Raw genomic sequence first — 27,917 nt, 5'->3', positions numbered from 1 at the left:
TAGAGAAAGCAGTGTAAATGTTTGAGTACACAGATCTGTTCCACTCACACAGAGCAGATCAAAGGGTAGATATTAAGGGAATAGTAGAATTAAATACCTATTTGATAGCAAACACAATTGATACAGTCAAATTAACATGGCTGCCAAAAATTAATTATATCCTTTTGCACTTGGATATTATCAATGCCCAAATCCCAATTTTCCATTCTGCATACAAAACAAATCAAAACCAGAAATTGTATTTCCCTATGCTACACTATTTACTGCCTATGCAGCAAATCTATTTAAGGACTATGATTAAATGTTTAGGAGCAAGTTTCATATTGTTGTCCCAGATTGTAACTTACAAAATCCAGCCACAATAACATCATTCACCCTAGTTGTGACATGAGGAGGAGAAGTAACAACATTCCCCTTCACCCAAAAAATGTGAAGTTGCACACAGCTGACAATACTTCACAACTTGTAACTAAACTGTTAAAACATTCATTGAATTTCAGAGCACAGATTCCTCTTTCTTACGTAAAAGCAAAACTTAATAAAACAATATAGAAACATAGAATGGTTACAGCACAGAAGGAGGCCATTTGGCCCATTGTGTCCATGCCATCTCTCTGCAAGAACAACTCACCTAGTCCCACTCCCCTGCCTTTTCCCCATAGCTCTGCAAATTTATTCTCTTCAGATAATTATAATAAGGTACACTACACTGGGACAGGTTGACTACATTATAATTCAGGAGCCTTTAGAGGAAGAACCAAGTTGAGTATATTGGCTTAATGGAGAAGGAAAGGCAACAGGAGTACATTCTGTACAGTGAACTCCCTCACCTCCCAACACACTTACAAACTACCTATTAGACAAGGCAAGAAAACACGAGAAGGTTTGATTATTGGCAGCAGAAAGAAGGATCAAAAATTGTTTTATTTTGGTTTTGCATTGAGTAGGTATACTTTAAAGGCCAGATAGTTTCTTTAAGGCAGAAATAAAAAGACAGTTCAAACCCTGGGGGTGAAAGTGGATCCCCACCTGTGCAACTAATGAAATTCTCATCTGTGGCATGTAACCAGTCAAGCTGAACAATCTAGGTTGCATTGTTAGATGGAAATATAATGTTGAATTGATATACTGAAAGCTTCGTCCCATTAACTGTAGTGGCCAGGGAGCAATTTCAGAGTTTCTCCTGTTTATTTGCCTCCATTTAGATTACTGCAAAGAGTCATGACACTAGAAATACTGCAGCATCTAGCGGAAAAAGTGGGAGTGATCAACCCCACTCTTGCATGCTTTTGACACATCATTACATTTTCAATCATGCATCTGACATCAGGTACACTCGGTTGCAACGGAACCAAAGTCTAAAGAGCAACAGCAGTCTATATTCCATATTTCCTCATTTAACAATTTGCTGTCCCTTCTAGTTGGCTCTGAACTTGTGTCAAATACGTGACAAGGTCAATTTCTGAAGCTCAGACACTACAATACAGGAGGAAATTTACTCAGTAACACACCTATGGTTACTTGCTTGCTGGGCTCCCAAAAGCAACCCAACAGGGACAGCTCAATGTACTTACAGATTGGAATGATTCCACTGGACACATACAGGTTTGCTGCGATTGGCAGTCTCTAGTAGACGGAACTCCAGTGTCAGCGGTGAGTTTAAAGCTCCATGGACGAAGGTGTTGTTGTTGAAGATAGAGATAGTCACAATTGGAGAATTCATCACAGGATGCTTTGGAAGTCTGCAATTCAAAAAGTTTGAAGATGTTCAATAATCCTGACACAGAAGGGACTGCGAGAGATTGAAAGGTCACTTCAACCCATTTCAATTTATTGTACAAGTTCTGGCTTCTAAAATAAATGAGAAAATATACTGCACTAGAAGCCCATAATTCCTTACAACAGGTTTACAATCTCAGCCATCTCACCAGAGGAAAACAAATGGTGGAGACCAAGCCTTTCTGAACAAAGGAAAAGAAAAATTGAGCAGTGAATCGCCCACTTGAACACATAATCTAGGCTGACATTTCAGTTCAGACCTGAATAAATGCTGCATTTTTGGAGGAGCCACATTTCAGATCAGATGTTTTGCAAAGGTCTCATCTGTCAACTTATGTGGATGTTAAAAATCCCATGACATTATTTGAAGAACAGCAGGGTAATTCTCTCCATGTTCTGACCTATAATTGTCCCCCAACCACTTTCACCAAACAGATTAACTACTCATTTATATCAGTGCCAATCACTATTCTATCAGCCTACTCTCAACCAACTCTCAGCAAAGTAATGGAAGGAGTCGTCAATAGCACTATCAAGCAGAACTCAGTCAGCAATAACCTTCTCACCGATGCTCTGTTTGAGTTCCACCAGGACTACTCAGCTCCAAACTATATTATAGGCTTGGACCAAACATAGATAGCTGAATTCCGGAGGGGAGGGGAGTGTGACTGCAAGTGACGTCAAGCAGCCCTATTAAAACCAATGTCGACGGGAATCGGGAGAAATTTCCCAGTATAATAAAAACAAAATACTGCAGAGGCTGAAAATCTGAAATAAAAACAGGAAGTGCTCAGGGAAATACTCAGCAGCTCTGGCAGCATTTGTGGAGAGAGAAACAGTTACATTTCAGGTCTACAACTTTTCATCTGATGAAAGATCAGACTTGAAAAATGTTAACTCTGCTTCTCTCGCCACAGAAATTCTCCAGTAGGTATAGTCATAACTGATACAAAGGAGGATGGTTGTGGTTGTGTAAGGCCAATTAACTCAGCCCATGATATCACTCAGGAGTTCCTCAGGGCAGTATTCTAGAACCAACTATCTTCAGCTGCTTATCAATGACCTTCTCTCCATCATAAAGTCAAAGGGGAGTTTATTCACTGATGACTGCAGAGTGATCAACTCCATATGTAATACACCAAGTTCCTCACCATCAACATCCCTTGTTGGGTGGAAGGGGGGTTTACTATTGATTAAAAACTCAACTAGACCAGCCACATAAATGCCATGGTTATTACAGTATGTCAGAGGATGGGTATTCTGTGAAAAATGTCTCACTTTCTGATTTCTCAAAGCCTCTCCACTAACTACAAGACAGAAGGCTGGAGTGTCACTGTATACTTTGCACTTGCCTGGATGGATACAGATGCAACACGGAAGAAGCTTCATGCCATCCAGAGCAAACAGTCCACTTGGTTGGCATTTCAACCACTAGCCTACACATCTATGCCGTCCACCAGTGGCGTACCATGGCTGCAGGATATACTATCAACAGATGCATTGGATCAACGCGCCAAGGTTTCTTTGGTAGCACCTTCCAAACACTTAATTTCCATCACCCATAAGATCAAGGGCAGCAGGTACATAGGAACCCCATCACCTTTAAGTTCCTCTCCAAGTCACACATATTCTGACTTGGACATACATTGCTGTTCTCGTATTGAGACTGCGTCAAACTCCCAACCTGGCAGTATTGTAGGAGCACCTTAATAACATGGACTTTTTAAAAAATGTATTCGTTCATGGGATGTGAGGTCGCTGGCTAGGCCAGCATTTATTGCCCATCCTGAATTGCCCTTGAGAAGGTGGTGTTGAGCTGCCTTCTTGAACCATTGCAGTCCATGTGGGGTAGGTACACCCACAGTGCTGTTAGGAAGGGAGTTCCAGGATTTTGACCCAGCGACAATGAAGGAATGGCGATATAGTTCCAAGTCAGGATGGTGTGTGGCTTGCAGGGGAAAAACTTGCAGTTGGTGGTGTTCCCATACATCTGCCTCTCTTGTCCTTCTAGGTGGTAGAGGTCGCAGGGTTGGAAAGTGCTATAGAAGGAGCCTTGGTGCGTTGCTGCAGTACATCTTATAGATGGTACACACTGCTGCCACTGTGCGACGGTAATGGAGGGAGTGAATGTTTGCGGATGGTGTGCCAATCTGTCCTGGATGGTGTCGAGCTTCTTGAGTGTTGTTGGAGCTGCACCCATCCAGGCAAGTGGAGAATATTCCATCACACTCCTGACTTGTGCCTTGTAGATGGTGGACAGGCTTTGGGGAGTCAGGAGGTGAGTTATTCGCTGCAGGATTTCTAGCCTCTGACCTGCTCTTGCAGCCACAGTATTTATACGGCTACTCCAGTTCAGTTTCTGGTCAATGGTAGCCCCTTGGATGTTGATAGTGGGGGATTCAGCGATGGTAATGCCGTTGAATGTCAAGGGAAGATGGTTAGATTCTCTCTTGTTGGGGATGGTCATTGCCTGGCACTTGTGTGGTGCGAATGTTACTTGCCGCTTATCAGCCCAGTTCTTGCAGTATTTCTACAGGGACTGCTTTAGTATCTGAGGAGTCACGAATGGTGCTGACCATTGTGTAATCATCAGTGAACATCCTCACTTCTGACCTTATGGCTGAAGGAAGGTCATTGATGAAGCAGCTGAAAATGGTTGGGCCTAGGACACTACCCTGAGAAATTCCTTGCAGTGATGTCCTGGAGCTGAGATGATTGACCTCCATCAACCACAACCATCTTCCTTTGCACCAGGTACGACTCCAACCAGCGGAGAGTTTTCCCCCAATTCCCATTGACTTCAGTTTTGCTAGGGCTCACTGATGCCATACTTGGTCAAATGCTGCCTTGATGTCATGGGTAGTCACTCTCACCTCAGCTCGAGTTCAGCTCTTTTGTCCATGTTTGAACCAAGGCTGTAATGAGATCAGGAGCTGAGTGGCCCTGGCGGAACCCAAACTGAGCGTCACTGAGCAGGTTATTGTGAAGGAAGTGCCGCTTGATAGCACTTTCGAAGGCCCCTTTGCAATATCCAGTGCCTTCAGTCGTTTCTTGATATCACGCAGAGTGAACTGAATTGGCTGAAGACTGGCATCTGTGATGCTGGGGACTTCAGGAGGAGGCCGAGATGGATCATCAACCCGACACTTCCGGCTGAAGATTGCTGTAAATGCTTCAGCCTTGTCTTTTGCACTGATGGCTCCCCCGGCATTGAGGATGGGGATATTTGTGGAGCTACATCCTCCGGTTAGTTGTTTAATTGTCCAACACCATTCACGACTGGATGTGGCAGGACTGCAAAGCTTAGATCTGATCCGCTGATTATGGGATCTCTTAGCTCTGTCTATTGCATGCTGCTTATGCTGTTTGGCACACAAGTAGTTTTGGGTTGTTGCTTCACCAGGTTGACGTCTCATTTTGAGGTATGCCTGGCTCCTGGCAAGCCTTCCTGCACTCTTCATTGAAGCAGGGTTGGTCTCCTGGCTTGATGGTAATGGTAGAGTGGGGGATATGCCAGGCCATGAGGTTACAGATTGTGGTTGAGTACAATTCTGCTGCTGCTGATGGCCCACAGCGCCTCATGGGTGCCAAGTTTTGCATTGCTAGATCTGTTCAATATCTATCCCATTTAGCACGGTGGTAGTGCCACACAACACGATGGACGGTATCCTCAATGTGAAGGTGGGACTTCGTCTCCACAAGGACTGCGCGGTGGTCACTCCTACCAATGCTGTCATGGACAGATGCATCTGTGTCAGTCAGATTGGTGAGGACAAGGCCAAGTATATTTTTCCCTCTTGTTGGTTCCCTCACCACTTGGACTGCAGCAGTTCAAGAAGAAGGCCTATCACTAGGTTTCAGGGCAACTCGGGATGGGCAATAAATGCGGTCTTGCCATTGGTGCCCATATTGCAAGAATGAAAGAACAACAAAAAAAAAACAGGATACCATGAAAGAAAAGGGGAATAGGCATATACAGTACCAGAAATGCAGAAAGGGGAAGATAAAGACACATTGAAAGAAAGAGAAATTATATGAGAAGCATAGACAAAGCATAGGACAGTTGGAGACATAAAAAGATGATGAAGCAGAAACATGGAGACTCACACAAATAGAAAATAACAAAAGAGTTGAACAAAAACACAGATGATAAAGCTTGAGAGGGATCAAGAGAAATGAAAAAGGGAGGAAAGAAAGTTGAAGACAAAAATGGCAGTGAGCATAAGTCAGAGAATGCGAGTCAGAAAGAACTGGAATGTGGGAGACAAGAGACAACAGTATTCTTCATGGGCAGTGCCAGTGGAGATTATCTGGAATATATTATGAACAGTAGATATCAATATTTCACTGAAATTATCAGAAATCTGAAAATTATTAAATAATTCCTTTATTACTGATATCTGAATACTTTCAGTATTGTAGAAACATTGTGCCACATTTAAATGCTGAACCCGTACCTTAAGTTACGGCGATCTGTGTTGTACCGTGCAGGTAATAGACTACCTAGTGTCCGATAAATGAGGAGGATCAGGATGGTCATGGTGGGTTCAGGCTCTGGTAAAATCCGTTGGTGTAAAACTTTACTAGTTTCATTCCGTACTTGGATAGAGTTCTCGGTTTTGGAGGTGGGTACAGCTGCAGACAAAAGGATGCAATAAGAGGTATATAGAGCGTTCCACAAGATCGCAAAGACAGGAAACCAGTCAAACTGCTTTTATTCCTCACAAGTACAACACCACACAGATAATTCATGTTTATTCATTGAAGATCCACTGTCTCAGCAGCAAGTATGGTATATGAAAGTTACAGCTATGAAGAAAGGTTGGATCGGCTAGGGTTGTTTTCCTTAGAACAGAGGAGGCTGAGGTGTACACAATTATGAGGGGCCTAGATAGAGTAGACAGGAAGAACCTGTTTCCCCTAGGTCAATTACCAGGGAGCACAGATTTAAGGTGATTGGTAGAAGGATTAGAGGGGACATGAGGAAACACTTTTCACCCAGAGGGTGGTAGGTTTTTGGAATTCACTGCCAGGAATGGTGGTGGAGGCAGAAACCCAAAACTCATTTAAAAGGTACCTGGACATGCACTGAAGTGCTGTAATCTGCAACCAGGTGCTGCAAGGTGGGATTAGATGGGCGGCTAGTTTTTTCAGCCAACGCAGACACAATGGACTGAATGGCCTCCTTCTGTGCAGTAATTTTTCTATGGTTCTATGAAATCCCATCCATGTATTACTATTGCCCCTCATTTATGAAATCCCATCACATTCATTGGTGAGCATTCTCTGAAAATGTACCAACAATTATTGTATCTTCTTTGAAATGGCACTAGCTCTGACCCCTGCTGCTGTTGTTGCTTACCTCTAACTTTTGATGGAAATAAAACAGATGTTGGCAGTACAACGTGCGTCTGTGCATCCCACGTAGACTGACCACGAAAGAGTCCGCTGTGATATCGGGGAAATCGTTTCCTCATCTTAGTGCTATTCTCCACACGATCAATAGTTAGGACTGAAATGGAAAACCACAGATGAGATTTAATGGGGTACACAGTCAGGATTTCTTAGTGGTGTAGAAATGTGGTAAAGCATACAACTGTCTTTGTCATTGAGCTTTCAGTATTAACGAAGATATACCAGCAAATATTTTCCTCCTCCCTCCCTCTCTCTCTCTCATATAATAAAGAAAGTGACCACCATTAACTTAGGTAGAACAAACGGTTATGCCTTTTATTTTACGTTGGATATTTTTCCCATGTTCAGCATCTGAGACCTGATATTAGACTGCATGTCAAATTACAGGAAAGAAAGCATTACTTTGCGACAAAGCACATTTGTACACAACATGCTGCAGCCATAGGTTAATTTGCATGGAAATTTAAGAAAACAACAGGAAATTCCAGCCCTCACAACCACTACACTCCCAGACATGTTAAAAGAGGTACTCACTTATATTGGGGGTTACAATAGCAACTGGATTGAGGTAGGTGAGCTTCATATTTTGCGCCAGCGTCCTCATGTATTCCTCAAGCTGCTCCATCAGGTGAGCTGCCCCTCGCTCTGTCTGCTGAAGTGTATTCCAGTGTTCTGCATTTTCTAAATCAAGAGCTGCACTCCCTGCTCTTAGGAGGTTCTAAAAATTGTAAATAAGAGCTGGTACATCATCACTGTAACCTGGTATATCATACAGCAACTGACAATGGCTTGCTGCTGTGCTCTACTTTAGATGAACTTTGCATCACTGTGTGTTAACTTAAAACCAAATCGGGTGAGATTTGATTCCACAATAAGATAACCTGTTCCCCCCAATACTTAGAAAGTATTGTCGTATAATTAGCACTTTCTAAAATAAAAATTAAAAACTTATTTACAACACTGCATGTCCATCCTAATCACTATCTGCAAAACCATAGTTACATGAGGGTGATAACAAAACAAGCTTCTAGAGAATTGGTACAAGAGAAAGGGTTTTAAGTATTGCTGAAGGACATTTTGTCGAAGCTTTTTGTCTTGCGCTCATCAGGACAAATCGCAAGAATACCAATGTAAGGGAAAGCAACAAATTTATACTGTATGAGAAGAGAGTGCTGATTGGTTGGCAAGTGGACTCAGATTGGGTAGGGACGTTGCCATGGAGAATGCACCAGTTTATGGTGACTGACAGTTACTGCCAAGCTTTGTTTGAAATTTAAACCAGGCAGCTTGACTGTGATTGGTCAAACCCTGCGAAAGGGTTTTCTAAAATACCTTCAATCAAATTACTTTGTGCCAGATTTTTCTAGAGTGGATCTCAAAGTGTGCCCCAGTAGTTAGATTTCAGATTTTAAAATTTTGTGCCCACGCAGTTGCTGGAAGTGCGAGCTGATAACAGCACAGTAGAGGCAACAGGGAATTTGGAACGTTACTACAACTACTACAACTTATATTTATATAACACCTTTAACATAATGAAATGCCCCAAGGTGCTTCACAGGAGCATTATAAAACAAAATATGACACCAAGCCACATAAACAGATATTAGGGCAGATGGCCAAAAGCTTGGTCAAAGAGGTAGGTTTTAAAAATTATCTTAAAGGAGGAAAGTGAGGTAGAGAGGCGGAGAGGTATAGGGAGGATATTCTAGAGCTTAGGGCCTAGGGAACTGAAGGTACGGCCACCAATCGTGAAGTAATTAAAATCAAGGATGGTCAAGAGGTCAGAATTGGATGAGTGCAGATATCTCGGAGAAGGATTGAAAACAAGGATCAGAATTTTAACATCAAGACGTTACTTGACCGGGAGATAATATAAGTCAGCAAGCACAGGGGTGATATGTGAATGGGACATGGTGCGAGTTAAGACATGGGCAGCAGGTTTACAGAGGGTAGAATGTGGGAGACCAGCCAGTCAAGTCGAGATGAATGAAAGTTTCAGCAGCAGCTGAACTGAGACAGGCTTGAAGTGGGCGATGTTACGAAGGTGAAAATAGGCGGTCTTAGTGGATGGCTCGAATATGAGATTGGAAGCTCATCGCGGGGTTAAAAGTGACACCAAGGTTGCAAACAGATTGGCTTAGTCTCAGGCTGTTAGCAGGGAAGTTGGTAGCTAGGGAACAGAGTTTGGAGTGGGGACCGAAAACAATCGCTTCAGTCTTCCCAACATTTAATCGGAGGAAATTTCTGTTCATCCAGTACTGGATGCAAGATAGCAGTCTGATAACTTAGCAACAGTGGAGGAGTCAAGTCGAGAGAGTGGTGGTGAGGTGGTGAGGTAGTGTTGGGTGTCGTCAACATACTTGAGAAAACTAACAATGTGCTTTCGGATGATGTCGCCAAGGAGCAGCATGTAGATGAGAAATAGGAGGAGGCCAAGAATAGATCATTGGGAGATGCCACAGGTTATGGTATGGGAGTCGAAAAAGAAGCCTTTACAGGTGATTCACTGGCTACTATTAGATGGATAAGAATGGAACCAGGTGAGTGCAGTCCCACCCAGCTAGACAACAGTGGAGAGGCATTGGAAGAGAATGGAGTGGTCAACCATATTGAAAGGCTGCAGACAGGTCGAGAAGGATGAGAAGGTAAAGTTTACCTTCGTCACAGCCACATAGAATATCATTTGTGCCTTTGATAAGAGCTGTTTCATAACTGGGGCAGGGGCAGAAACCTGATTGGAAGGATTCAAACATGGAGTTCTGGGAAAGACGGGAACAGATTTGGGAGGCAACAACATGTTCAAGGACTTTGGACAGGGAGGCTGGAGATGGGTTGGTATTTGCAAGGACAGTGGGGTCAAGGGATTTTTTTTGAGAAGAGGGGTGATGACGGCAGATTCTAAGGACAGAAAAGATAAACTTGAAGAGAGAGGACTGTTTACAATACCGGCTAACATGGGGGTCAGGAGGGGAAGTTGGGTGGTCAGTAGTTTACTGGAAATAGGATTGAGGGAGCAGAAGGTGGGTCTCATGGACAAGAGGAGCTCAGGGAGGGCAGTAGGGGAGATAGGAGAGAAACTAGACAAAGATGCGAGTTCAGGGCTACGGCAGCAGGGAAGCATTAGAGGAAGTTTGACTAGGTAGGCTAGTGGAAGGGAGGAATGTGACAGAGGCACTGATGGGATGGTCTTGATCTTAATGACAAAGAGTCTATGAGTTCCTTGCACTTATTGTTGGAAATGAGGATGGAGGAGACAGGAAATAGAGATTTAAGAAGACAGCATGCAGTAGAGAAAATAAGCCAGGTGTTATCTTTGCATTCCAGGATAATCCTGGAATAGTGAGCAGTTTTAGCAGATGAGAGCTGGACCTGATAGTGACTTAAGTGGTTCAGCCAGATCAGGCCTGAGCGCACAACAAGACAAATAGGAAATCTTATTGGTGAAGGAAATACTAGGATTGAAAAACAGAGGAAGAACTGAGAATGACGGTGAATTAGAGTGGGTGAATTCAACGTCAACTCAGGTACAGAAAGAGAGGGAATGATAGTTTGGTTAAGTGAGAGAGAACAAAAAAAATTTCATTATAGCTAGCACACTGTGAAAATCTTGCTCCGCAGTCTGTTGCAGTGAGGCCCTGCACCAATGTACATGCTTAATTTGGGAGTAAAACATATTCTATTAACTCAGGAGTATTAAAAAAGTCATTGGATTCATTGCCCTCACTCTGGCACAGATCTGTAAAAAAAAAGCATTATTTCAAATCTAGAGCTTGTGTGTGACTCATTATTAAAATAGTAATTATAATTAGTCTGAAAGCTTATATAAACAAATGTAATCCAAATTAAGTACTATTTGATTTATCTCGCACGTTATTTCTATAGCTCCAGATTAATGCTATACTGCAAATTGAGTCCACAGATCAATGAAGCATTGCAAACTGAGCATACTTGTTTCAGATTAATAATTAAAATTGTAATTATTTGAAAAACAAGCCACCAATATTTTATAAAATTTAAATAACCCCAAAGCATACAGTGACATGGTTAATATCATCTCTACTAATGACCTTTAGGGATGGATATCTCTGTAAACAAGCTTTCTGTTTTAATAAGTTGCATGGGGAAAAATATTTCTTCATAAATAAATCATTGATGTTTCATAATTCTAAATCTTTCATTATGAATTGTAACAGGAGCAAAAGGTTCTGTTTACAGATTTGATAAATTCGATGATTATCTTTTTGGGCAGCTACTGCTCTATTCAGTTTCTCTTTATGACACTCTGTTCATGTCATGCAGCTAACATCAATCAGGCCACATGGTGGGGCTTCCCCACCACCACTGAAGGGACAAAGACAGCAGCCCTGTATGTCTGTTTACTCTTCATCTACTAGGACACAGAAATGTTATAGGCAGAGATCACAGCTTTGTGTACTGGTGTGCAAGATGTTGAAGACTGCCAGCTGATCAGAAGTGTGTATTGTTGTACGCTGTGTCTTTTTAAGTTTTAAAAATATATACTTCCAGTAGAAGCAAATTAATTTTGAAATACTGTATAATGCCAACTGGATTAGCACAGTGAGGCTTATTTCTACTGCTCCTATTTATGTTCAATCTAGAAAAAGCCCAATCCATAATGAAACTGCAGTTTGTGGCTCCCATTTTTATAACCTCCCTATCCAACAAGTGGATTTTGAGTCTCATTTATGATTGCTAGTCGACAGAGGTATTGCCACCCCATTGTGAAGTCTGCTTTTCACATCTCTCTCTGCCTCTTTGGAACAAACACATGGAGTCATGTTGATTCTATATGTGGTTTCCATGAATTAAAATGACACTCGGGCACTTGGGAAAAATCCAGAAATGATCATTCCAAGCTCCTCTTGTATATTATTTACCAGCAGGTATAGAAGAAAATAAATTAATTGTCAGTAACTCCACAGCCAAGATAATCACTTGTATGCATATGGCAATTTTCAAATTTGTTGGAATTTATTTTCCTACCAATTCAGCCCACTGAATCCACAAACATTCTCAGCCTAGAAGGTTTAATTGTTTGCCTTATCTTCATGAACAACATTAATTCTGTTCCTGATGGAGATAGTGTTGGCTTTTGCCCACAAACTTTCCCTTCCCTATTTTTCCACCTCACCATCTTGTCTTCACTTCAATGAGCAGAACATTATTGGCAACTGCCTTCTGCTGTCAGATCTTTACCATGTCAGATGGTAGTAAACTGTTCCTCTGACAGGCTGTGTAGATATACAGAAATTGACACTGAGCCACACAAAAGTTGTGCAGTGCCAGATGGAAGTAAGTTGTTTCCTTTTACCTGATGTTTACTATACCCATACAAGAGTTGACACTGAGGATTAAGTGAATTGTTGCTTTGTGCCTGCTATGCACTAAGTTTCTTATGGTTTTACCTCTGTAAAGTGTACATCCTGTGTAGCTGTAAGATTAAATCCACGTTGTCTGCACTCAAATTCCAGCATCTTCAAGAGAAGCCGATATGTAATGTGGATGTCATTTCCAAAATACTGGTCCATTTCCTCTGTGACTGTACGCATATGTCGGGCGAGTTTCTTTGCCTCAATGGTATTCAGTTCAGTTTCATTCCTCTCCAGCCTTTCCAGCTTTTAACACAGACAAGGAGACAAAGAGAAACTATATCACAGATGTCATACTGGTGCGTGTGGAGTAAATTATACCAAAATAGATGGTAGACCATTGGAGGTTGGGTTCAAATGTCAAACTCATCTGTTGTTTAATCTCATCATTGGTTAAATCATGCCAGGTCTCACAGAGCTACTAGATGATGCATGTTAACCAGCAACAGGGCACTCCATCTCAAAGGAAAGGAAGTATTTATAGGGTGTAGCAGGTTATAAATCACCAGAAAGATACAACAAATATAAATCAAGTGAGTACTGGACCTGTTTCTCACTTACAAAAGGTAGGTACTCCAAGGAATTTGGGCCAAAGTGATCTCTGGGACTAGATTCCATCATCCAGGGGTTTTGGTGGGGGTGGGGGGGGGGGGGGGTCGGAAAGGAATTCCAAAATTTCTTCCCCCCCACAAATGGTCTGGTTTGTATCTGATTTTTTGTCTCTTCCAGGTGATCATGATTGTGTGGGACAGGCTGGTTAGACCAAAGGGTCGTCTCCTGCCTGGCATTGTTTGTACATCACTGCAAGGATTGTGTAGCTGTATTAAAATCATATATGAAAGATTAAATCATAGAACCATGGAGATTTACAGCATAGAAGGTCATCCGGTCAACCATCTCCGTGTTGGCTCTTTGTTAAGGTGAGGCAAACTAATCACACACTCTACATGGGTTGTATCTTCCTCTCCTTCAAATAACTATTGTGTTCTCTGATAAGATGTAATATTTGCCACAGCTACTTCTTGTGGTAAATCATTCTGTCTTCCAACAAGCCTCAGCATAAAAAAAATTCTCAACATCTGTCCTCAGATTTGGTTATCTTTCATGACAGCAAATCCTAGTCTTCAGATTTTAAAAATACTTTTGATAAAAGATTAAAAATGAACCGCAAATAGGAAGGAGTGTAACCTGCTTCTGTCAACAGAGGTCACTAATGAACTTTGATATCAAAGTACACTAGTACCATCTATTCACAGATAAATAGTACTATTTAGAAACTTATTTTATTAAGGGAATATTACCCATTTGGGATCAGTTCCTAAGCAACAATCTTTCAACAGAAAATCCTGAAGTGGCAGAGCACATTGGAGAATGAGTTTTGCAGCTCCTCAAGATATTCCTGCCACATTCTGGTGGAGTTAGTCCAGTGAAAAATCCTACCACTATTATCTAATTGACTACGAAAATTTTCACGTTACAGTATGAATTACTATAACATTGCAGCTGAAAGTTTCCCTAGAAATGATTAGGAATTGATTATCTTTTGTTCAAGACAGATTAAAGCCTGAAAAACAGCAGCAGTCGGGTTTTCAAAATAGTACTTACAGTCTCAGTTAGTTGTATGAAAGGTGGAGATGTACAGTTAAAGAGATCTGGTTCCAACCAGCCATGTTCCTCCCCACAGTGTCGAATCACAGTACCTGAAATAGGCCATCACAATATAAGACAGGTATCCAAGAGAGCTGGGCTTTTAACAAAATAACTTCCACACCAAGCCAAGCAAAACGTCAAACAGTCCAGCAGTGAGCAGAGCAACTTACCATCAGCCCGCATCTCTGCAAAGCAAGGGAAAAGAGGAAACAAATACAAGAGTCAAGGTGACAAAAAAAAGTGTGAAAGAAAAGGAAGCTGCATGTCAAAACTATGTGCTGAGAAAGGAGTTACCCTCAGTAAGTCTTTCAAATATCACTTTGCTCTGTAGAAATATTTAGTTTTTCTTGTTTATACAGTGAGTGCAAAAGTACGGAGCTCAAACGCGAAAAAGGGATGCATTAACATTGGTTGGGACTGTCCCCGTTCAAACTAAAGCATTTAAGTGGCAGAGAATTGAAGACAAAATAAACCAGCGACATTAAAGTCTGTGAAAAGACCTCCTGATATGGAGGCTCCCATTTTAAGAGAGGAAGTATAGTGGACAGGTATGTCAGGACATATGCAAAGACAGCATCACAAAGTGGGAGGAAGAGAGCGGCAAAGAAGTGTTAAGAATCAGACAGTGACAAAAGTGTACGAGTATGAGTAGGTAAGTGTGCTTGCAGGAAAAGAAAAATGAGTTAAATATAGCAAAGATCTTTCCAAATTGAATTGGAAACTAGTATTGGTGTGAATTAAGCAGGCTGAATATAGTTGGATAAATTTCTCATCTTTACACAACGTTTTAATGAAACAATTGCCTCCATATGAACATAAAAGCATTTTAATTTTTGCAGACTTGACATATATTCAGTGCCTTACTGCAGGAGTGTCAACCTTTTATCTTCATGGATTGCACAAATGTGGACATTGGAGTCTCACAGATCACAAACAAAATTTAAATCAGTGCTGATTTGCATTTATCTCAAATTGCAAATACGAATAGGTCTACATATTCTGAAAACACTTCTTCAAAATAAGCAAACTCACAAAATCCAAACAGGACAAACTAGTGAGTAAGAAATATAAGCTAATATAGAACTTAGCTGCATGAGTTTCATGGGCTAGATTGCCAGGGCTTGAGAAGCAGAAACTGCCTCAGACTATAGTTTGGACACCTCTGCTTTGCTGGGTTTAATGTTCCTGAAAGCTATGCAGTTATATTTCTCTCTCAGAATTTGAACGTTTTTTTGAAACAGGAGAGCATCCTAAGTCTGAACTGATTCAGTCTTCCCTCTTTGCTGAAGCAAATTATGACTTCTCCTTTACACATGTAAGGCTCCAAAAATTACCTCGTGTTGCAAGAAGTGAATTGTGATAGTCTTTCAAAATTAAGTAAGATTGTTTCATGCTCACCACTATATGTAAGATAATGTAATCATTAGCAAAGAATACAGTTTTTATGAGAATTCTAAAGGGAATAAATTTGTCTTGGGCAGCAGTGCATTGATGTGAACAGAGAAGAAAATTGGGAATAGTGTAAAATGGGCTGCTGATTGATTCGTTTGTGCTTTTGTCCAAGATCATATCACAGAATCATAGAATGGTTACAGCACAGAAGGAGGCCATTCGGCCCACTGTGTCCGTGCCAGCTCTCTGCAAGGGCGACTCAGCTGGTCCCACTCCACCCACCTTTTCCCCACTGACTTGCAAATTTATTCTCGTCAGGTGTTGATCCATTTTTCCTTTTGAAAGCCCCAACTGTGTCTGCCTCCACCATACTCTCAGGCAGTGCATTCCAGATCCAAATCACTCGCTGTGTTTTTCCTCATGTTGCATTGGTTTTTTTGCCAATCACCTTAAATCAGGGTCCTCTGGTTCTTGACCCGTCTGTCAATGGGAACAGTTTCCTTCTATCTGCTCTGTCTAGACCCCTCATGATGTTGAAAGACCTGTCATGCTTTTAAATGTCTACCTACAAGCGTTTCTTATAATAAATGCAAGAGGGGAGCTTGTGTGGCTATCTCAACAGGCTTTTCATACATTCTAGATTAGCTACTGCTTTTTAAAAATAAATATCAATTTTTATTTGCGGTTAGGTTGACTGATTAAATCTTTCATTTTGCTGTTTGAGTTCAGTTCTACCACCCTCATCTCAAAGGCAGCAGTTTGGTTTGGATTTAGATTCAGATACCTGTAGCTATTGAGAACATTCTGAGTTTGAATGCAGGAAAAGGCAATGTGGCAGAGAGATATTTTGCAATGTTACCAGATATTTACTAACTTGTACATCGTACCACCATAACAACCCCCAGCTTCGCCCCTGCTTCAGCTCATCTGCTGCTGAAAGCCTCATCCATGCCTTTGTTAACTCTAGACTTGACTATTCCAACACACGCCTGGCTGGTCTCTCTCATCCTACCCTCTGTAAACTTGAGATCATACAAAACTCTCCTGCCCAAGTCTTAACTTGCACCAAGTTCCTTTCACCTATCATCCCTGTACTTGCTGACTTACATTGGCTCCTGGTCAAGCAACATCTCAATTTAAAAATTCTCATCCTTGTTTTCAAATTTCTCCATGGCCTCGCCCCTCCCTATCTCTGTAATCTCCTCCAGCCCCACAACCCTCCGAGATATCTGTGCTCCAAAAATTCTGGCCTTTGGAGAATTCCGATTTTAATCGCTCCACCATTGGTGGCCATGCCTTCAGTTGCCTCGGCCTTAAGCTCTGGAATACCCTCCCTGAACTCCTCCCCCTCAATTTCCTCCTTTAAGGTGCTCCTTAAAACCTACCACTTTGAGCAAGCTTTTAGTCACCTGTCCTAATATCTCCTTATGTGGCTCACTGTCCTATTTCATTTTATAATGCTCCTGTGATGTGCCTTAGGATGTTTCATTATGTTAAAGGGACTATATATGTTGTTGCTGTAATGCACATTATTGGGGAAGGAAACAGCAGCTAAGTTAAAAATTGAGACAAATAGATTGTCGTGAGTTAATTTGGAATGGGCAAAACAATCTGGAGGATGTTACTGTGAGTTCAGACTTTAAATTGATCTAGAAGTATCTAATTCCTCATCAAAGTACAGGTGCACTCTATTGTTTTTCACTTAAATCCTGTTACAGTTGTCTGAGGCATTATCTATATTTCGATCCCTATTATCTTTCAAAAATCATTGCCCTTGGACTCAAGCATTATTGAGGAACTTTCCACTGCCACTGACAAACTGAAGGGGATAACAAGTTATCCATCCTCCATTAAGTTTGTACGCACATTGTTCAGCTAATCAGATCATTTTCCGACACTGTATGACTGAACAGACTACAGCATCAACTTGCAAGTATGAAGAAAAATCTCTTACGAGAATAAAGCAGAATAGTCACTCACCGAGGGAACCTTTTGGACACACTACAGCTGCTGGCAATCCAAACTTTGTTCGTGGCCACCAAACACCAGCCTTGAGTGATTTGGGGCATCCATCATATATCACTACAGAAGAATAAGGCAACAAAAGACATTAAATCAGCCAAAGACTTTTTTTTTAAATCAACTCATTTGTTACATGCTGCTGCATTTAAATCACTTCATACTGCCCACAATTATCCTGTGGAGCAGGAATAATTAAATTTGTGCAGGGTTTTCCTCGAATTAGGCATGTCAACTAGAAGGATTATAATTGGGTATCTTCAACAATGAGTAAGGTAATGAAGTATCAGATAATTACCAAAAGTCAGTATCCTTTGTTACTGTCTACAATCCCTGTATTGCCACCAAGGCCTTCTAATGATTAGCAAAATAGCATTTTAATAGAATAAAAATTATACGCATTAATAATCTTTTGAAAACGCAAAAATCTCTCTCAGAACTCTGAAGTATTAGTCTAAGAATGGGAGTGGAATTTTTTCACTACCTCAGAGACAGACCCTTCAGTGGCAATATTAGAATTTCACTGGTCTCCTTGCAATTCATCCATGTGGATGAAATACATTTACAGGGGAGTGGGAAGAGCCATGTTCCATTCATTAGCCTTGAAAAATATTCTCCTCTTGCACAGTTAATACAACTTATAGCCGGATACAGACTTGGCCTCTTTTATGAGCAAATGCTCCCACATTTGATGTTCGGTTCTGTTTTTACCATTTGTTACAATTTGTAATGTTACGACCTCATGAGACTGTTAATGTTAAAAATATGAGATATGAACCCCCAGACCAATTTAAAGAATTACACAAGATTTCACATTTTCAGACTTATTATAACAACTAAACTAAAAGATAGTCACTTGGTAGTACAGAACTTGAGTACTGCTGAAAAAAGAGACATACTGTTGAAGCTTTGCGTCTTGCACTCATCAGGACAGACACAAGAATGCCATATTTCAAAGGGAGTAACAATTTATACTGCATGAGAAGATGTTGATTGGCTGGCAAGTCGACTCTGTTTGGTCGAGGCGTTGCCATAGAGAATGCACCAGGAAACTATTGTCCCCCACGCTTTTGCTTCATTCAAAAAAGGTGCAATGCCTGGACATGTTCCTTTTGCCTGCAAAGGACAGGTCCCCGCGTATGAATATACGTAGCTTTCAGCAAGCATAAGTGAACCACATTGTGAGCCCGACTGGTTGTTAGTGTAATTCTTAGCACAGTCAGGATTGTTCAGTTAGTGCTGTCCAATCGCAGAATCACATTTACTGTTAGACATTGTGCTCTGAGTATTGCAAGCACAGGCTGGTTGAGTCCGGTCAGCACTCTGCCTATTGCAAACAGCCAAAGCGACGTGCTGTTTGACATGATCCACCAACGTACCTGGCATCGCACTGGCACTGGAATTCATAAACCACATTACTTATTTGTGTGGTAGGCGGAATGTCTAGGCATTGTGCCTTTGTAAACTAAAAGAATTCCCCATTAACTAAATAATACCTTGTAAGCAGCTGAAACCCCAAATTACAAAGAAAGGTATTTTCTTTACTTATTAAAATACCTGAAAACCTCACACCACACTTATATGTTACACAATCCTCCTTAATGGCAAAATCTTTGCGGTTAAATGTCCCAAACTCCTGCCAGTTGCAATGGGTTGGATCTCCCAGACCTTTTCAAAATCAATGTCCTCTTCGCTCACTTTTCCGAGCACTTCTGGCCTGGAAGTCCATGAATAAGACGATCTCTTAGTGATCCTGTTGGTCTTTTCCTTCTCCGCAAACCTCAACTTTAAAAAAAAAGTTCAAGTCTTTTCAGCCTTTCGCTGCATCAGTCTTCTCTGAGAGCAGGTATGCCCTCTCTCACCCTTGAGGCTACCACTGCTAGTTGTCTTCCTTTCTTACAGTCTGCTCTGAGGCTGCCACCACTGGTTTCCTTTTTTGCAGCCTGTCTGCCTTCAGAAAATCTGTTAAATTTATCTAGAATCAAAAATCAATAGCTCATTGTCCTTTTCCAATAATGCAAAGTCCATAAGTCTGGTTTCAGCAGAGCCTGGGCCTTCCATTGTTTCCAGGTGTTCACAGCTGCCATGAACATTTGCATTCTCAAAAGCACTTTGTTTATGATCCGAAAGTCTGGGAGGGTGAAACCCATTACTCTTCAGCTGTTATACTCCTGCAGTCTCTTTTTTATTTGAAAAGGTCTTTGGTCTGTGTTCTCTATTGTCCTGGTAACCAAAATTTCTGACTTGTCTTTAAGCAGAGATGATGTGACGTCACCTGACTTCTCTGAATCCATCTTAAACTTTTGAAAATCAGTTTTTAAAACATAATCATGATACAAAATCCAGTGTTCATAACAGCAACTATATCAGTTTCATGTAAGAAGTCAGCCTTTGTACAATTAGGCAAAAAACAAAAATAAAACAGAACCACAAATAATGGCTTGCGGCAGTTAATTATTAGAATTGTTTAAGTCATAAGAAAAGCTAGTAAAGGATGCAAACATAACTTTAAAGTAACTTCTATTTTTGAAGAACAGAGAAAATGTGGAAAAGGAGAAAAACTGAACTTTGCACTGACAATTTTCTTTTGTTTTAATCACAATATTACTTGACTTTCAATACATATATATTAAAATTACACATTTTAAATTGAGATCAAACAATAGCCTAGATTTTATACTTTAGCAGAACTGGGCTGCACACAAAGATGCACCCACAAGCTCAGTCATGGGCTCATTTGCCTTACATTGGCATATTTTCTGGCTTCCACTGAGGAGATCATGGGAAATGGAACTCTAAAGTTTGGCTGCAGCAGACCTTGGCGTCCTCCCTCAACTTAGCATTGCTGAAAACCATATTTTAAAGAGCTCCTGGTCATCAATTGCAACACTGGATGCCAGGATGGAACAGAATCCTTTGCATTACCGTTTCTATGGTGTACAGTATGTCAAATATGTCGGATGATATATTCCTTCTATTTGCATATTATTAAAATATGCCTGCTCATATATAGGCAGATACACTGTAAGTCCTTCATTACGTCGGACAGGAAATCCTAGCAACAATGGGGGCAAGCAGTGAGCTGGCAGATAGACTCTAGTTATGTTTCCAAACTAAATTCAGCTGAATTACTCTGGGGAGCCGGCATAACTCAAGCAGAAAATCCTGGCCACTGTAATAACCTAATTCTTCAGAGTGGAACACAGAGGTAAAGATTGTCACAAGTTATTTTTCTAAAATTAATGAAGTACTCTAATCTTTTCAGTTACTCCAGTTGTAGTTGCCTTCAAGGGTTTTTGCTTGCTGTGGCTAAATCTGCCTATTTTTGCATTCATGCACTGCAATTTCTGCAACTTTCAATATTTTGCCACATTTGCCCATTTTGCTAACTGGCTGAGTTTAGTGTCTTCTGGTGTAGTATTCTATCAATGCTATAGAGATGGGAGAATAGAACAGATTTCTAGGCAGTTGTAACAAGATGCTTAGCAATTAGCAAGGTCAAGAGCAAATTTACAACCTCAGCTTTCTGCTTTCCTAAATGGAGCACAGGTCGGGATTTCTGCCCATTCTGGAGATGCCCTGCTGGCCCAGGGTCATACGGAAAACAGGCCCCCTCAACCTTCAAAGAAAATAAAAACCTGTCTTTATAGAGCACCTATCACAGCCTCAGGACATCCCAAAGCGCTTTGCAGCCGATTAAATGTAGTCACCAGGAGAGGCCAATTAGCGCACAGCAAGTTCCCACACAAAGCAATTAGATAAGGACCAGACAAATCTGCTTTACTGAATTTGCTTGAGGGATATATATTGGCCGAGACAATTGGGTGAAATCCCCTGTTGTTGTTCAGATAGCGCTTTGGGATCTTTTAGGTACACCCAAGAGGGCAGACAGGGCCTCAGTTTATTGCTTCAACCAAAAAGGAGTACAGCACTGCCTCAGAACTGTACTGAAGCATCAGTTTAGATTATGGGTTTTTGGACTGAAACCTGAACTCATGACCTTCTGTATCAGAGGCAAGAGTGCAACTACTCAGCCTAGGCTATCATGTCAGCGTGGAAACCTTTTGTGTCAGACCTTGGGGGCTTGATGCAGTGGGGAAAAGAGGCGGCTAGCCAGCTATCCATTTAAGTTCTGTCTTTCCCATCGATAATGGGGGCCTATGCAGTGCTATGCTCTACCCCACTACCCTGTCAAAGAACAAAGAACAAAGAAAATTACAGCACAGGAACAGGTCCTTCGGCCCTCCAAGCCTGCGCCGATCCAGATCCTCTATCTAAACCTGTCGCCTATTTTCTAAGGGTTGGTATCTCTTTGCTTCCTGCCCATTCATGTACCTGTCTAGATACATCTTAAAAGACGCTATTGTGCCCGCGTCTACCACCTCCGCTGGCAACGCGTTCCAGGCACCCACCACCCTCTGCGTAAAGAACTTTCCACGCATATCCTCCCTAAACTTTTCCCCTCTCACTTTGAACTCGTGACCCCTAGTAATTGAATCCCCTACTCTGGGAAAAAGCTTCTTGCTATCCACCCTGTCTCTCATGATTTTGTACACCTCAATCAGGTCCCCCCTCAACCTCCGTCTTTCTAATGAAAATAATCCTAATCTATTCAACCTCTCTTCATAGCTAGCGCCCTCCATACCAGGCAACATCCTGGTGAACCTCCTCTGCACCCTCTCCAAAGCATCTACATCCTTTTGATAATGTGGCGACCAGAACTGCACGCAGTATTCCAAATGTGGCCGAACCAAAGTCTTATACAACTGTAACATGACCTGCCAACCCTTGTACTCAATACCCCGTCCGATGAAGGAAAGCATGCCGTATGCCTTCTTGACCACTCTATTGACCTGCGTTGCCACCTTCAGGGAACTATAGACCTGAACACCCAAATCTCTCTGTACATCAATTTTCCCCAGGACTTTTCCATTTATTGTATAGTTCACTCTTGACTTGGATCTTCCAAAATGCATCACCTCGCATTTGCCCAGATTGAACTCCATCTGCCATTTCTCTGCCCAACTCTCCAATCTATCTATATTCTGCTGTATTCTCTGACAGTCCCCTTCACTATCTGCTACTCCACCAATCTTAGTGTCATCTGCAAACTTGCTAATCGGACCACCTATACTTTCCTCCAAATCATTTATGTATATCACAAACAACAGTGGTCCCAGCACGGATCCCTGTGGAACACCACTGGTCACACGTCTCCATTTTGAGAAACTCCCTTCCACTGCTACTCTCTGTCTCCTGTTGCCCAGCCAGTTCTTTATCCATCTAGCTCGTACACCCTGGACCCCATGCGACTTCACTTTCTCCATCAACCTACCATGGGGAACCTTATCAAACGCCTTACTGAAGTCCATGTATATGACATCTACAGCCCTTCCCTCATCAATCAACTTTGTCACTTCCTCAAAGAATTCTATTAAGTTGGTAAGACATGACCTTCCCTGCACAAAGCCGTGTTGCCTATCACTGATAAGCCCATTTTCTTCCAAATGGGAATAGATCCTATCCCTCAGTATCTTCTCCAGCAGCTTCCCTACCACTGACGTCAGGCTCACCGGTCTATAATTACCTGGATTATCCCTGCTACCCTTCTTAAACAAGGGGACTACATTAGCAATTCACCAGTCCTCCGGGATCTCACCCGTGTTTAAGGATGCTGCAAAGATATCTGTTAAGGCCCCAGCTATTTCCTCTATCAACCTCTATATGCAGAAGTCCCCCGTGAACAAAATGCAAGGAGGTAAATTAAACGTCTGCAAAGGAAACCCGATCGAGTCCGAATGCCGGACCCGGAAGTGCGACCTGACCCTGACACGTCACCAGGACCTGTCGGGTTGGGTCGTGTAGTAGACCTTTACATCAGTACATGGGTAAAGGCCAGCTACCCGACCCGACTCCGACATAACCAGACGACATGTGTCGGGTCGGGTCGCACTTCCGCGTCCAGCATTCGGTCTCAGTCGGGTTTCCTTTGCAGACCTTTACCTCACATATAAGGCTATCCAACAGGGCACTGCAGTGCTTTAGGGTAAATGGAGGTTGTGGAAACCTTTTGTATTTCCCTCATTTCCACATCTGTTCCATGTGCTTGCCCACACATGGGAAAGTGCAGTTTCACCTCACCAAACGGGCCATTGCAAAACAGCGAGGAGACAGGAATACCTGGGATCATGTCCACCTCTGCAAGTCTTTAGATATACCAAAAAAAAAGGTACACACACACACAGCAAAATTTCTCTGGATATTTGTCCAAGCTGCCACCAGACTGAATGATCAATCAATTTGATAATTAATTCCACTATATTGAGGCCTTTGGATTCAATTATACTCCAGGTACAAAATATAATTTAAAAGGCTAACAGAATGTTGGCCTTTATCTCAAAGCAGCTAAATTACAATGGAGTGGAAGTTACATTAAAGTTGCATTACATTCCATTCAGTTCTGGGCACTGCCGTGGAAGGGGTACAGCATAGATTCATCAGAATGATTTTGCATGCTTTGGTCTGAATCTTGTTATCTCTTGGATAGCACCTGTTCATTATTCTGCCATTGACACCTCCTCTAGACACATCTTTTTTCTTATTACTTGTCCCATTACTACTCCCTTTGCCTCTGCCCCACCAACATTTTCGTCATTTAATGTCTCCTGCCTTCTGCCCTATCTCAGAACTTCCCTTTTGTTCTTTTTCCACCCACCCCCATTTAACCTACTTAAAACCGATTACATTTCTAATGTTTCCCAGTTCTGATGAAGAGTCATCGACCTGAAACGTTAACTCTGTTTCTCTCTTCACAGGTGCTGCCTGACCTGTGGAGTAATTTCAGCATTTTCTGCTTTTATTTCAGATTTCCAGCAAGTGTAGTAGCTTGCTTTTGTTTCATCAGAATGATACTGGGGCTAAAAGGGTTTAATTATAAGGGCAGGTTGCATAGACTAGATTTGTAAGCCCTTGAATATATAACAACAACAAAGTGACTCCTGACAACACAGAGCATGCGCAGAGCAATTGCGAACGTCATCAGTGCCTGCAAACATTTGTCAGCTTGCCGGTATGAATGCGCGAATGCGCGAGCTGACATCACCACGCAATGACATTATTACACCTTAAACCGCAATCGCCAGCACCATTCCCCCAAACACTACCCCGCTCCCATCACTTCCCACGCCGCCGCTCCACCCCCCCCTCCCCAGCCACTCGCTCCCGCCCTTGCTGCCTTCCCCCCACCCGGCCTTCTCGGCCGCTCGCTCCAGGCCTCGGCCGCTTCCGCCTTCACCCTTCCCCATTTCGGTCGCTGGCTCCCAGCCTCGTGGCTGCCCCCTTTGGCCGATCGCTTCCTGCCGCGCTGCCCGCAGAAGTGGCGGGGGGCGCGGAACGAATCGCCGAAGAACAAGGTGGGGAGTGGGTGGCCGAGGGGTGATGGGACGACATGGAAGCCAGTGGCCAAGAAGAGGGAAGCGGTGAGGTCTGCAGCGAATGTCCGGGGGCGTGGGTGGGGAACAAAGAGTGAGCGGCCAGGGTGGTGGCACTGGGAGCGAGTGGCTGAGGGGGGAACAGCGGTGAGGCGGGGAGCGAGTGGCAAGAAGATGGGTGTGTGACAGAACGGCGAAGAGGAGCGCGATGACAGGAGGGAGTGGGGTACTGTTGGTGGTGGGATGGAGGCAACGATCGCAGCCACTGTGGGAATTTGGGTTTAAGGCTGCATTTGCTTTTTGTGACAAATTGAGCAGTGCCATCTTTATTACTGGCAGCTGCCTGAGACGTCTCAGACAGTGACGTTTCAGTGGCTGAGGCTGCATTTGTGCATGTACCAGTACTACACCACCCAGTGGTTATGTTGTCATTAAACGCAGCCTAACAACAACTCCTATTTGTATAGCACCTTTAATGTAATAAAAAGTCCCAAGGCACTTGACAGAAAGATTATAAAACAAAATATGACACCAAGCCACATAAGGAGATAGGCCAGATCACCAGATGCTGAGAGGTAGGTTTTAAGGAGTGTTTTAAAGGAGGAAAGAAGGTAGAGAGGTGGAGAGGTGTAGGGAGGGAACTCCAGAGCTCAGGGCCTAGGCAGCTGAAGGCATGGCCGCCAATGATTGATCAATTAAAATTGGGGATGCTCAAGAATCCAGAGACAGCACAGAGGGTTGTGAGGCTGAAGGAGATTCCAAGAGGCGTGAGGTGATGGAGGGTTTTGAAAACAAAGATTTTAAAATCAAGTCACTGCTTGACAGGGAGTCAATGTAAGTCAGTGAGCGCAATGAACGGGATTTGGTGCGAGTTAAGACACCGGCAGCAGAGTTTTGGATGACCTCAAGTTTATGGAGGGCAGAATATGGGAGACCCACCAGTGCGTTGGAATAGTCAAGTCTAGAGGTAACGAAAGTATTATGGGGTGATCGAGGTGTTTAAAATGATGGAAAGATTTGATAGGATAGATAGACAGAAACTAGTTCCTCTGGTGGGGGAGTCTAAAACAAGGGAGCACAACCTTAAAAGTAGAGTTAGATCACTCAGGGGTGATGAAAGGAAGCACTTCTTTACACAAGGGTATTGGAAACCGAGAGCTGTCCCCTCTAAATAGCTGTTGAGGCTAGGTCATTTGAAAATTTCAAACCCGGGATTGATAGATTTTTGATAGGTGTGGGTTACGGAATCAAGGTGGGTAGATGGAATTAAGATACAGATCAGCCATGATCAAATTGAATGATGGAACAGACTCAAGGGGCTGAATGCTCTTAAATTCTCTGGAGATTTTTCAGAACAAGTGTGGTTCATGATTCTTTCTGCAGAGGAAACTTTTAAAATTGATCTTGACTTTCAACTACATCTCCCCAAACTCTGCTTTCCCAGTGCATCTCTACTCTGTAAATAATGGAAAAACTAAGATTTATACATTTAGTATGTTCGCAAGATTATCAAACATTACTATCTCACATTCACAAAAATTCCTGAAATACATTTCCTTGCTGCAGTCTTCTCTCTAAGGGCTGGTGTCCATGGCGATGTTAGAACTATTCCACAATTCACCTAGATAATCAATTTTTAATGTTGCATATTTAACTATGCTGTGGGCACTCACTCGGCAGAGCTCAAAAGCAAAATTGTATATATGCAGATTATAAGAACCCACATACTTCCTCAGATGACATCATGAATCAAGTTAACATTTTATGCTTGTTACACAGGTAAACTATTACTTTCAATGGTTTAAAGTACTAGTAGAGTTTAACCAACTAAAACTGCAGACCCTGCCAACAGAAAGCATTTAACATTTCCTGTTACTTGTCTAACAAGCACAACCATACCCATTAGGGCATCAGTTTGCATGGTTGTCTGGAGCCAAGTAGGAAGAATGCAAGTTCAAGGTAATGTCTTTCCCTCCAGATCCCATTAATGAGTCAGTCTAGCTGGCGTATCAACAGTGACCTAGAGTACTGTGGACCTATCCGGCTGTATTATTGAATTACTGAGTCTGTTACCGAGGGTTCATGTTGCATCACCATCTTGTAGCCCCTAGTGGAACACACTCCACACCCTACAAACCACGACAGCCCCACCTCTTAACGGCACACCTTCTGGTTGACTGCTAACATCACCAACCGCAACCTGGCAACTGATCCGAGCGGTGAAGTCCCAGGTTTCAATCTTCCACCGAAATTCTGGACAACCCTCAACTGCTTGAGGACAGGCCAGAGAAGATGTGGCCACTTGCTCCACAAGTAGAACATGAGGACCAGCTCAAATTGTGATTGTGGCCATCCAAGTCAGACCATTGCCCACATATTGAACTCTTGTCCTGAGAGATCCATTCCTGGTGGCATCACAACCATTCACACTGCATCAGCTGAAGCAGTTGAATGCACTGTTAACCTCGACATCGAACTATGACTGCTTCCCCAGCCATACGAATACACACCATCTCAACACCACTTATCTCTGCATCAAGCCACACAGTCATTAGACAACTGAAAACCATGGAGTGAGTCTTTGCTAGATGGCTAGCAGGTATTAGAAGCTACTCACAAGCATAAAATGTGACAGTCCATTGCAGTCAATTTCTTGACCGCAGCATACCTTAAGATGGGGCCAAAATGCCTGTCATGTCCCAACCGTAACTACGGCAGGAAGGCCACACATTTGGCTGGACCTGGTTATTTCAGGTCCTGGTCTGCGTCAGAAGTTTACTGTATGATCTGTTGGGGTCAGAGATGCCACCCGCTCTAAACAAGAACACTGGCAGAGGAGGGG

The 27,917-nt window shown here is 42.5% G+C and overlaps 1 protein-coding gene across 2 annotated transcripts in view; it reads right to left on the bottom strand.

Annotated features, from left to right (window-relative positions):
* Positions 1-27,917, bottom strand: part of LOC137380212 (cadherin EGF LAG seven-pass G-type receptor 3-like) — a 305,811-nt gene that overhangs the window by 62,193 nt on the left and 215,701 nt on the right. For both annotated transcript variants that reach the window (XM_068052016.1, XM_068052015.1), the window contains exons 16-22: positions 17,607-17,708; positions 14,190-14,284; positions 12,621-12,830; positions 7,729-7,912; positions 7,142-7,291; positions 6,237-6,414; positions 1,575-1,742 (exon numbers count right to left, since the gene is read on the bottom strand). In XM_068052016.1, the coding sequence (XP_067908117.1) occupies positions 1,575-1,742; positions 6,237-6,414; positions 7,142-7,291; positions 7,729-7,912; positions 12,621-12,830; positions 14,190-14,284; positions 17,607-17,708 (1,087 nt within the window). The remainder of the gene's footprint in view (positions 1-1,574; positions 1,743-6,236; positions 6,415-7,141; positions 7,292-7,728; positions 7,913-12,620; positions 12,831-14,189; positions 14,285-17,606; positions 17,709-27,917) is intronic.

Source organism: Heterodontus francisci, chromosome 19 (assembly GCF_036365525.1).
Source record: "Heterodontus francisci isolate sHetFra1 chromosome 19, sHetFra1.hap1, whole genome shotgun sequence".
Taxonomy (NCBI): Eukaryota; Metazoa; Chordata; class Chondrichthyes; order Heterodontiformes; family Heterodontidae; genus Heterodontus; species Heterodontus francisci.
The sequence above is the reverse complement of the archived record's forward strand: the minus strand, read 5'-3'. Positions and strand labels throughout refer to the sequence as shown.